Consider the following 12,530-nt stretch of genomic DNA (forward strand, 5'->3'; position numbering starts at 1 on the left):
AAAAGGGATATACAATTTTATTATTTTCTTTTTTTTTTCTTCGTACAACAGTTTGGTTACTAGAACGGTTAAACTTATTTCACATACAATATATTACCATAATCACGCATTATACACATCGATTTGCTTGTTATTTTTATCGTGCGAATAAACGTATAATATGCGCGTCGTAGAAAGATTCCGGTCCGAAAATATCCATCAAGATTCATCACGTACATCGAAAATTATCTACACGATGTATCTGATAAGATTTTCGTGACTTACAATGCATCGCTATCAACCAAGTGTTGCATTGTCATATTCATCATTGTCGTACTCACAAAAAAAACGAACTAAAACGAAATCGATCTATTCTTCTTATTACAATTGCTTCAGATTCATCAATTTACTACTTTGAAATTCGGAATGGCCGATTTAACGAGGAAAAGATAACGAGAAGAGAAAATCGAGATTTGCAAGTGAGAAAGACAACGGAGAATATTAACTAGCATATGTAAATTCATAAATATAGAGATGTACAGTTAACAATTTTTACATCTATGTATATACAGGGTGTCTGTCGTTTTATGGAATCAATGTTGGCTTTTCTTTAACAAAGATTTGACGAAGAATTTGATTTAAGGAGACCACCCTATAAACATTGTTTTATTTATCAATTACAAACTTAAGCTGAAGAGTAATAATGGTAATTCTATTAAAGCAGAAACATTGATATGGGCATATGGATAATATGTAGGTAGGAAGGTGGATAAATAGGTACGTCCGCACCGTACTGATTAGCCATTTTAGATTCGTCGGAGATATTTATTCAGAAAAGAATTGATAATTTCCTTTTTACTATTTTTTTTAGAATAGTAATTACAACTATAGGATGTTGACGAAGGCGAATCTCGCTTGTCGACTCTCTCGAGACGTCAATCTCGCCTATTCGTTGTCGAATTTTAACATATCTCCTTCAATCTGGTAATCCGAAAATCAAAGTACGATGTTATTATTATCTATTCGTCAGCTATTATTTCGGCGGCCGTTCTTGCTCCGCGAAGTACTTGGTCGCGTTCGGGAAGCGCAACGGATCCGGGAAATCGGGCGTGCCGTATCGACACGGGTTCAGACAATCTCTGATAGCTTGACCGAACGCGCGTCTCACGGCAGGATCCGCCGCGACAGCTACGGCGGCCCCTTCGACTTCCTCGACACCCGCGCGGCCGACTCCCTCCCTGACCAACCGTTCCATGGACGCAGCTATCGTCGAGTGATGATTCGGCGTCGGGCTGACTAATAATCGTGGTTTTTGTTGTTCAATAAGCTTGCGACGCTTGCTCGGTAATCCGCCTAGATATGCGTCACTGAATGTTGTTACGCCTCCGTTTGGCGTCACACCCTGCAATTGTCGACGTTGTCTCACCCCATCGCGAGCAATAATCGGCACCCAATCCTGCGAAAGAGAATATTATTAATCTCTCAATTTAATATCGTCGTTACAAAAATGGTAATATTATATTAAGTATGTATATATTAAGAATCGTAATCAATGCATGTTTTTTCTATTTATATTCGACATACCGAAGGTAAAGCTTCGTGCCCAGGGAATGTTTCCGGAATTTCTTCTCGTTCTTCAGGTATCGAGCTTTCGAGCGTCGGTTGTTGCGGCTCCAAAGTTTCCGTTTCCATCGGCTATATACATGTCATTAGAATTATGTAATTGTATTGTTGCATTAAGTTATACAATGACAATAAAGTGGCATCGCGAATGAAATGAATAAGTTACCTCATCTTCCGATTGTGCTTGTGTGGATTGGCGGGTCGAAGCCGAAGATACCGAAGACTGCTGGGACGATGCGTCCTTGTATACCAAAAGCGGTATGATCTCTGAATCCGGTGGTTGCGGCACGCGTAGAAAGTAAGTACGAAGATGGGTGATAAATCCATTCAGTATCCACTCAAGAAGAGCGGGATTGCCACCTTCCATCAAGTCGCTCTAATAACGAAGCAACAAAATTACGTTGATATAACGTAATAAACTTCTTTTATATTTTTATGTTCAACTTAAGAAGAGCAAAGCTAACCATAAAACGCGTTGCAATTGCCTCCAATCCAACTTGACCGCCGCGCAGCGAGTATCGCAGCACCGTGTAGAATTGGTTGCACAGATTAATTAAAATGTTCAGTATATCCTGTCCGAATCTTGCATCATCGACTTCTGTAAATCCAATACATTCGAGATATTTTTTTTTTTTTTTAATTTATTTTTACAGTACACACTACAATTCAAATACTAACCGTTGTCGAATAAGATCCTGAGTATATCTCTGGCATGGCGAGCGATCAACGACTCGATGGTCGCGCATATGTCAATGCGAGAGCCGCTCCTGCCGCTGGCGTCTTCCTCGGATGCCAGAAGATTCCGGATCTGAGGTCTTAGTTGAGAAAGTAAACGTTCGATCGTTTGTTCTTGAAGAACCTCCGGTGATGAGACATCAGAGAACGTATACTGTAGGAACTCCTGCAGCGGTCTTCGAAGACGAGCGATGGGCTCCCATTGACCGAGACGTAGCCTGATCAATCCATCCAGAGTCATAGTTTGTGCCTGTGTACAATTTTTTTTTAATACCAAAACGATTTTTATTGCGTTATAGTCATACTTGGATAACGTAGTGACAAAATTACCAGCAATACAAAGAGATCAATGAGGAAGTTTTCTTCTCTGCCGGATTCGTGTGACGTGAAAAGATCCATAGATAGACCTCCATTCTCGAACAAGTCAGCTAAGGTAACCGCACTTCCGTTCGAACTGATTACCAAAAGAATTATGTGATTAGCGTTATGCAATCAACGATTCTTTCTTTAATTTCTTTATCTATGTTAGACATACCTGTCGCTTACGAATCCCACATGTATATTGTTACCGAGCATTTGCATGAAGTCACCGACATGTTCTAGCAAAAGTGGACCTGCAATATAATCAATGTCAACATCGAAATAAATATCTCGTCCGTCACTTCCTCCTTCTTGTTCTCTCTATTCTAGATTCAGTCTTCAAATTACCTGTGGTAGCATTGCGTAGATTAGTGTTGATGGGAGTGGGTGGTGATTGACGGGTCATCGACTGATTTAATATTTGTTGTAGTAAGTTTGCAAAAGGATTATTGTTAGCCGTCTCGGCATTCGCCGCCGATGTTGCGTTCGTAGGAGGAGCACTGGTGGTTGTAGTCGAAGTTGTCGCTGAAAAATATTTTTCAAATTTATGTAAAAAAATTTATCTTCTCTTATTTATAAATTTATATGAAAAAGAAATTTTTATTTGCTTTTACCGGTTTGATTCGTTTGATTCTGAGCGTCCGCCGTGGCTGTCGATGATGTACGCGTCGTTTGCGAAGAGGTTGTCACGCCACTTGTAGTACTGGACGCGGTGTTCGCTGAGGTGCGATATACATGATGCGAATTGCACGGGAGATAGGGATCGAAATCGAGACCTAGTCCGATGCTCATGCCAAGACCAACGGGATGAGGGTGATGATGGAACACGTGCGGCCTCGGCGTACTTCGAGTCTGCGTGGCGGTGGTAGGATGAGTACCAGTGTTGCTCCTATATTATTAGAATTTTTATAATTTATGCCATATATAATGTGTATGTGTAGAAAAAAATATTTGTTCTTTTAATATTATATTAATATTATTAATATTATTTTCCCGTGTATGATACAACCATGAGATGCATTTTATAGCATTACGATAATATTATAGCTGATTATTATACCGTGCTTGAGTGCTTTGACCGGCGTTCGTATTTCCGCTGTCTATCGATGTGGGGACACTCTGTTGCGCTCCTGCAGTAGTGGCGGGTGGATTCCTCGAACTTATAGTCGTGGTAGTGATACCACCATGCACCATGTGTCCGGCGACAGCTTGCATAAAGTTTCGCATGAAATACGGCGGCGGACCTGTGCCGAACGGAAATACATTTGTTGTCCTACCTGTAAAATAGAAAAGCGCACAAGAGTTGTTTGAAATTGTTCCTTTCGCAAACAGGATGTTCGTTAACATACGTCATCATGCCGTTAACTTACGAGTGTTACCGTTGTTGTTGGTTTCATTGCCCGCCGCGTTTTGTTCATTGCCAGATCCACCATCTATATTACTCTCGGAACTAACTTCCATCAGCACTTCGACATTGTTCGGTAAATTGAATACTGTATCTGAGAAAACGAACGCATGTTCGTTGAAATATTTGTCTAACATTTTTATAAAATCGTATCATATGAATGACGTAAAATATGAAGTGTACCGAAAGGCGATTGGCCTTGCTCTTGTTGCGACCGCTCTCCCTGCGATTGCGCGCTATCGGATTCTCGTTCATGACTGCCCTCTTCCGTATTAACGCGCGACGATGTCGTTGATTCCGCGCTATCCGATTGCGCCTGTTGATTACTGGACTCGGTCGACTCGTCGTTACCATTATTATTATTAGCACTACGACCGTTCAAACTGATGTGAGCCTATAAAAGATAAGAAAAAAAAAATGATAGTTGTGATAATACTTTTGTGATATTACTTATGTCAATGGATACTCTTATGATTATTTATGTATTTATTTTTGTTGCTGGTACTTGTATTCTAGAGTAATGGCAGTATACTATAGAATATAGCGCCCAGACTTTTATCTCCACAGTTAGGAAACGCCTATGTACACCGTTGAGAGGCGAACAAGGAGCTGGACTGTGGTAAAGAAGTATTTTGCATTCAAGTTTTCTCATTCAAACTTATTGCTTATTATTACTCGTCCACTTTTTGCTCTCAGAGCCGTTCACAAGTAAACCAAGACTAAATATATGCGACCGACACAATGTTTTTTTCTTTTTATTTATATATTTTTTGTCAATTTACTTACTTCTACTTGGATCGGTATACCGGGCTGTAAGATGGCTGAATGTTGTACTATTATTGGTCGGCAGCGCAAATTTCTGGGTGGCGGTTGACTCAAGTCGATGATAATGTCACTTAGCGCGTGACAGCTGTGAGACATAAGGTGCAAAATTTCACTGACTCCGTCCACTATTCTCTGATTACTTTCCACGTTCTGTCCAGGCTAAACAATAATAAAATTGTTTTTATAACAGTGAAATTTTAGTTTACCTGTGTCTGACGGAAGTTTTTTATCAACTTACCAGGAATGGAGGATCATTATGCGTGAGAAAGTACAAACGTTCCAAATATGGTCTCAATCGATCTTGAGTGTTAGTCAATCTCTGCAATAATCCTGCCATTTGCCGAGGTCGCGGAAGGCTAAGAATAATTATAGAACATTAAGCCGTGCTAATTAACATTTCATTAACATGAAATATTTAAACTGAGATATATACTCTTGCTGCTGAGCACGCCTGTTTTGTCCAGCGTTGCTCGATGCGGCTCCCGTGTCCGTAGTCGCTTGTGCTTGTTGTTGTGGTTGTTGTTGTGGTTGTTGTTGCTGCTGCTGCTGCTGTTGCGGCTGCTGCTGCGTTTGTGTTTGCGGATGTGGTTGTGATTGCGATTGAGGTTGTGCATCACTTTGATTTTCGTTTGCCTCGCTTGTAGATCTCGTATTTCCTCCATTATAATTGCTTCCTGTGTATTATTGAGCAGTATTAATGCAACATATAAAATCACATCTCTGAATCGAATTGGACTCGCGAATATACCTCTGAATAGTGTAACTGCACGCGCACCAGCAGCGGATAACGCGGCCGTAATGGCGGCTGCAGCTGCTTCCGCGAGTCTAGCACCACTGTCATCTCTCGAAGCATCATTGCTTCTGTAAAAATATTAAAAATTACAAATTACGTTGCGTTACACACCTTAAGTAAAATCCAACAACCTGAATGTACATTCAACTTACTCATTTTGTTCCATTTCAGGTTCTTGCGATTGCTGCTGTTGCTGTGCCGTCGATTGGTTCAGTTCCGATGGCGTGGGATGCAGAGGAGGAGCACTGGGATCGTCTAACCGATCAAGTAACTCATTTATACGATCGAGCATGCGACCTGCATGGTTCAATCGGCTGCCAGATAAGCTATTGCTCAGTTGCGGTATCCCTGAGGAATAATTGAACCATAGATGTATCAACGATGCTGGCTAATGGATGACAAAAGTTGATAAAAACCAGAATTACCAATATTACCATGTCCCTCTACGATCTCCGCCGGCACTGACATGGCACCCAGATACATTGCATTTCCATGCATCTGGGTGCGTGTGACACGATAATGCGATCTCTGCGAATTCTGCCAGCCTGGTCTGTTTTGTCCCTGTGATTGCCCACCATCATTGCCATGTTGACCCGGTTGGGGGGGCGCGCGTTGCACCAAGTGTATGACTTTTCCATTGACATCTAAAGAATCACATTACACCGATATATACCAAAGTATCATAACGTATTATTCTTGCAACAAATTGTTTACTGCTTATAAATGAATACGTACCATAATCGTTTAATTTCTTGTCGTCTTGAAGCACTCGTCCACAATAAATTAATCTCTGCGAATCAGCTGGTACCGCCACAGCTTCAGCTATATGTTCTTTAAATCCACGGACCGTGATTTGCTTTAAATAGAATTGCAAAAATATATTGTTAAATGCACAACTGTAAAAAAATGGAAAATAGTGCTCTTAATGTATAGAATAAACAGTGTATCTTTTTAATATTAGCAAATTTTTCGATATAATTTTATGATTGTTTTAAAATATTTCATTTTATTTTTAATAATATTTCAAATATTTACACACACAGCGATACGAAATTTGTATATATCTATCGATTTGTACGAATCATAACAAAGTAAAAATAACAGTTGCATTTGTCTGTTCAGGACATGTGATCGAGAATGCGAGACTTACGTCGTCTTCGAGGGAGAAGACGTGATTCTGCGAATCCAAGGTCTTGACTGTTAGGTCGATCATCGTTACAGGCTGATCGTAGAAACTTCGAGATTTTCACGTAAAATGTGTAGCAGCGAATTAGGATGCACTGAGATGCCTTCGGACTACACGAAATACTATTCGATACGATACAATGAATCGCTCGTTTCTTTCCCACTAGGAAAATTGGAAAATGGATCACGCTCTCACGATTCTCTCCGATTCGCGGATCGATCGGAGAGGAAAAACAAAGAGGAGCTTGGATGAAAAATTGCAAATTGAACGATACCGATCTGCGACTCGTTCACCGCATCGTTCACTTATTTCTCACTGCTCTCATAACGTCGTACGATGTTCCGATGATGGGAGGAACGGGAGGAGAAACACGACAGCACGACACACGTTATTTTACCCAGAATGCTTTATCAATGATGCAGCGAGTGCCGACAATACGCGATAGAGATAGTCCCCAAATCCGGAAATGAATGTGTCGAATCGCCTCTACCGTCCATCGATACCGCCGAATTTTTATCATCCGAGTGTGAGATTGAACGAATAGATGGCGCCACGATACGCGAAAAAGTGGGGTTTTTCTCCGGAGTTGGATAAGCCTAGGTTAAAAGTTCATTCGCGCGTATTTACTTCGTATTGAATAACAAAAACACGAAAAAGTGTTTAGTTTTTCGAAAAATCGGAGGATCAGCGTTTGTGCATATCTATCAAGGACTTTGAATTTTGCAGAGACAAGCAAATATACTTTGAGATACTTCTAATGATACTCTTCTATTTGAATCGAACTGTTTTTCTGTGCAGATGTATTTGGCGGATTGCAGGTGTGTGAAATAATTAGATTTTCTTACAATGTTGAGGATTTTCGATATAATCGGTTTATTTAACTGTCATTCTTTCTGGATTTCATCTTTAGAAGAAATAGTTATATATTAGACTTTTAGTATTTGATATATTTTATTTATGTGTTCTGGGGATATACTTTGTTACACACACACACACACACACACATATAACCAGAAAAAGACTTGAATCAGCTTATTTTTCTTTTAGAAAATCAAATTAATTGTTTGATTCTCGAAAAGATGGAGTTTATTTGTGTCATGTGTTTATGTAAATTATTTTTCTAGACGAAAAAATAAGAGATGTTTTATAAACACACATATAAAAACATTTTGCGATACGCTTTTACGACAACTGCAGCGATTTGCATTCCATTGAGGGCAGTGAATATGTATATGCACAAATCGGCGTGAGGGGGAAGGATCGTATGTGCACGGTGTTATTCATAAAAGAATGTTAATGATGTTTTGATATCGTATGCAGGAAGTGAGGAGGACGCACACGCACGTCCTATATGCATCTCGCGATGGAGGCCTCTTCGGGGCCGGAGCACCCGGCGCCCCGACGCGACGATGGACCGCGGCGACCCACGACGCCCCCCTCCCTTCGCCTATCCCCCGTTACCACGACGAGCAACCACGACGAGGCAACTCGGCTGTCTGTCCAGAAAGAAGGCCCAATAAGGAGTGATAAAAGTGAAAAGTTCGGCCAGGATTTGGCCGTGGCCGCGGCGGACAGGCACGAGATGGGGAGCCGATTTTAAATCCCCATCGTAAACACACTCGTCACAGAGGCTCTCAACATTGTCAGAGCACCTTGGATATCCCCATCGAGATCGCAGGTATATGATATTTTTAAGAAATGCAATCCTTTAACGATAGCGCGCGTGAAGTTGATACAGATGACACATGTAAAAAAACATTATTTTTTATTTTTTAATATCCTATATAAAATATGTTGCCTAATATAACAAGAACAATTATTTAAAAGACAATAAAACGAAAAATTGAAATGTTTAAGCGAACACTTTCTCTAGCAGGTTTTCTCAATATCTCTTCTATAGCGTATGTTCGATAATTGTTAGCCGAAATTTCAGTTGTTCGGTAAATAACAAGGGTGAATCGTTCGAAATAGAGAACAGGAATCGACGACAAGCGTTCCATCATAGTCCAATTTAGAAACGGAAAAAAAGCTGGCCAAACTCGCGACATGGTGACGAGACGGCTTTAAACGACGCCCATCTAGATTTAGATCGTCAGCATGCGTTTAACTTAATCTTCTCTCGTGCAGCTTCTTTTTTACCCCTTTCGCGGTCAACACGCGGCGCCGCGCAAACGTAACGAACCGGAGAGAGAAAGAGGCCAGATGCTAGAAGCGTGAAAAAGCAAAGACAAACATCTTTCTTATATATATAGAATTTAGATACAACTGCAGCTCTCGTGAGAAATTAGTGGTATAATGTGATATACCATTCTTTCAATAATATATATATATGAAGAGAAAAAACAAAACAAGACAAAATAGAATCCATAGTTCGAATTCTTATCAATTTTTTTTTTAAAAAGCTTACTTATTGTACAGTTAAGATAAAAAATAATATATAACAAGTTGAGTAACTGCATGTGAGAATTGTGCAAATGTGGCAGATGTAAAAGAAAGAAGATGGAAAAGAAGAAGAAAGAGTAATGTTAAACGCTGTGCTCGAATTTAACAGTAAAACGAAAAATATAGATGTAGAAAGATAGAAAAGGACGAGTTTTTAAATCAACTTGTCATTGTGCAAAGAACAATTACTAATCGAGAACATTCGAAATAAGAAATTTGATGACAGCAAACTGCGGACCGAGGCTAATCTTCACACTTATGTTAGCGTTCTTAACGCCTACGTCAGGCGATTATCTCCCAATATCTCAATGCAGCGTGTGAAGTGCCTATCATGTATACTCGAGCGGGATACTCGTTCTTTGCTGCCTTTCTTGCTCTGTCTTCGCCGTCCTTCTGCTTCTTTCCTTTTTCCTCTTCTCGATAAGAGAAAAGAAAAAGTTTGCCTCTGCATACCTCAAAGCTATGCGATATACAGATGTAGATAGAGCGCGGAAATATATCTATATCAATGCTGATAACTCGTGTGAGAGAAAAAGAGCAAGAAAAGATCTACCGTCGTTTACAAATTCTTTTTAGATATGCGCAGGCAAATGTAAAAAAAAAAGATAAATAAGTAGACTTCAAGTAAATTAAATTAATGACTATATTAAATTGATAAGTTTAACTTAATTGAATGGAACTGACAAGTAGACAGTGTGTGAGAATTTTACATCATAAAATTTATATTATTGATATAATAAGGGGAAGTATACGATGTAAAATTAAGAAAATAAAAAAACAGCAGTTAATTGATTGATATACTCTGTGTTTCGCGGCAGACGATAAAAAGATACATTTTATTTAAAAAAAAAGATTAAAAATTGTATTAATTGCTGAGAAAGATATGCTTGAAATATAAAGATCACTTTTATTTATTCCGCATGAAATTATTTTGTAATTCAAATATATCGTTTTTCATTCGTGCATATTCCGATAACCACTATGAAGCAAATTTTATCACATTTCTTATTTTCTTTTACGTAAAATCATCAAATTTTCCGTTGTATATATCACTGCTTACGGGATATATATAACAAAGTATTTTTTAAAATAACATCAAAATATTTTTTACAGGACCGTAAAGGAGACCCTAATAACCACTTTGATATCGGGAATGCGAGAGTTATCCCAGAAGCTGCTACGTATCTCGATTCTATCCTGGGACGAGCCTTCTCATCGTACATTTTAAACGTGAGGCGGACACACGAATTGAAAGATCGGTTGCAGTTTAGTATTTTGAACTCCGGTAAGGTCATTAAACAGAAAGAGAGAGAGAGAGAGAGAGAGAGAGAGAGGGAGAGAGAGAAAGAAAGAAAGAAAGAAAAAGAGGGAGAGAGAGGAAGAGAAAGAAAGAGCCGGCAAGAGAGGCGAGAGCGCGTGACGCGGCGGCCGACGCGGCGACCGCGTGTGCGTTGGCGCCAGGCCGCATTCTCGCATTCGTTAAACCGAGGGGCACGGAGTTAGGTCCCTCCGTCTTGTACCTCATGCCTCGTGCCCTGCCTTGCCTTGCCTTGTCTGGCCTGGTCTCTCTCGCTTGTGTGTTGGGCCCTCCTTCCTTGCTCCCGTATTACTCTCTGCCCGCGGCGATAATAAGAGCGGTAACGGGCAGCAGCGGGACAAAGAAAAGTCTCTTGCCTATTTTTCTCTCTCTCTCTTTTTTTCGCATCGTTGTTTTTCACGGATAAATAAATAACATTGTGTATCCTGGTATATAAAGGTTGTCAGAATCTCTTTTTTTTTTCTTTCTTTCTTTCTTTCTCTCTTTTCGCTCGAGATGACTGAAAAATTAAAGCTGTTTTTCGCCGCTTTGTCCACAGTTTGATGACCTTAACGCGCCGGGAGAGATTAGGCGAATTATAGGCGCCAGTGCAGAGATAGATATGCCATGGGAGTCAATGTGGAATAGCTTAAAGAGGATATAAGGCGAGTCGAGGTGGCGCCAAGCTCAAGAATTTGTATGGCATACCTCATACAGGCGAGTTACGGCATATAAATGGGTACGTAAATCATGCGCGTAAACAGCCACGTTATATAGATAGAGGCGTTTACTCGGATGACAAGCGACCCGTGAAGAGGCCGCCGCCGCCGCATCGGCGAGCTCATTAAGTAATCGATATTATTTTACGATGAACAGAGAAACCCTTGATACAACACTTACGATCTCTCGCTACGGACACGCGTACTCTCGAGATCGACTCTTCTTACGACAATTAACGAATGCAAAGTTAAGATTTATCTCTCCAATTTGTAACGAGCGAAAGAGCGAAATATATTTTTCTTTCTCGTGACCCTTTGCATTCCCCGTAAAAAGCCCCGTTGTAATTTCGACCGATTATTATCTCGATTCCTGTATTTCAAAATAATTTCCATATACTTATTTGTGGCGATTAAAACGGATCTCTGACCGAAGCGAGATATATTTTTTCATGCTATATCGAGAATTTATCGGGAGATTACATACCGGTTTCGGTCCGCGAAATAAGAAGAAAAGAGAACGAAAGAAAGGTGTCGCGACAAAAGGTACCGGGCTACCTGAACTACTCGATATTATAAATCACTCGTTGAAATGTATTCGCATTGCGTGGCATCTATTTCTGCAAGCGTAGAAAGCAGGACATTCGCGGTCGAAGCCTCCTCGATCCCGCCCCTAAGTAATAATCATTGTCGATGATGAATCGGTTGAGCCTAAATCCAACGAGACGACGACAATAGCCAATTTCTCCGTCCAGATAAATTTGCGTGTCTTTCTCTCGTGCCTGGGAAAGTTCGATTCACGCGATCTACCGGCTGTCCGGCACGCAAATATAACGAGAAAATAAAATCGCCGATATTATACTATATCTTTAAAGTTCTAGTATTCTAGTTGATAGCTTTTCGATATTTAAATTTATTATTATTTTTTGCGTCAGTTGCCGTAAAAGATAATTCAAAAGAATTCAAAGCAAAAGTGGAACAAGTTTGTAATTTCTCAGAGAGAATTTGAGCTTTTTAAATTTGTCATAAATAGATAACAAAAAATTGGAGTTTCTAAATCTGTCACAATTTACTGGTAATTTGCGCAAGATCCGCTTCAGATCTCATAGACTTATTATTCTCTTTCCCTTTGAATTCTTCAGTTTAATATTGGAAATCATTCTGATCTT

The 12,530-nt window shown here is 39.9% G+C and overlaps 1 protein-coding gene and 1 long non-coding RNA gene across 3 annotated transcripts; one reads left to right on the plus strand and one right to left on the minus strand.

The window, feature by feature from the left end:
• Positions 1 to 7,362, minus strand: LOC145944421 (uncharacterized). Of its 2 annotated transcripts, none has more exons than XM_083052729.1 (20): positions 6,871 to 7,362; positions 6,456 to 6,576; positions 6,155 to 6,364; positions 5,873 to 6,068; positions 5,676 to 5,788; positions 5,361 to 5,601; positions 5,166 to 5,283; positions 4,889 to 5,086; positions 4,286 to 4,496; positions 4,068 to 4,196; positions 3,758 to 3,974; positions 3,312 to 3,586; positions 3,046 to 3,222; positions 2,873 to 2,951; positions 2,668 to 2,791; positions 2,281 to 2,587; positions 2,067 to 2,200; positions 1,769 to 1,978; positions 1,564 to 1,674; positions 1 to 1,435 (listed from the first exon to the last, which is right to left on the minus strand). In XM_083052729.1, the coding sequence occupies exons 1-20, from the start codon at positions 6,931 to 6,933 to the stop codon at positions 1,013 to 1,015; spliced, it is 3,657 nt and encodes a 1,218-aa protein (XP_082908855.1). In that variant the 5' UTR covers positions 6,934 to 7,362; the 3' UTR covers positions 1 to 1,012. The 2 variants fall into 2 exon arrangements, with proteins under 2 accessions (XP_082908855.1, XP_082908854.1); XM_083052728.1 differs by having other exon boundaries at positions 6,146 to 6,364.
• Positions 7,363 to 7,676: 314 nt separating this feature from the next.
• LOC145944617 (uncharacterized) lies at positions 7,677 to 12,475 on the plus strand. The gene is made up of 4 exons (XR_014426707.1): positions 7,677 to 7,724; positions 8,227 to 8,584; positions 10,462 to 10,633; positions 11,205 to 12,475. It is a non-coding gene; the product is annotated as an uncharacterized LOC145944617 (long non-coding RNA).
• Positions 12,476 to 12,530: the final 55 nt, after the last annotated feature.

The sequence above is a fragment of the Prenolepis imparis genome, unplaced genomic scaffold (assembly GCF_030444845.1).
Source record: "Prenolepis imparis isolate NDT839.2.m4 unplaced genomic scaffold, iyPreImpa1.0 SCAF_13, whole genome shotgun sequence".
Taxonomy (NCBI): domain Eukaryota; kingdom Metazoa; phylum Arthropoda; class Insecta; order Hymenoptera; family Formicidae; genus Prenolepis; species Prenolepis imparis.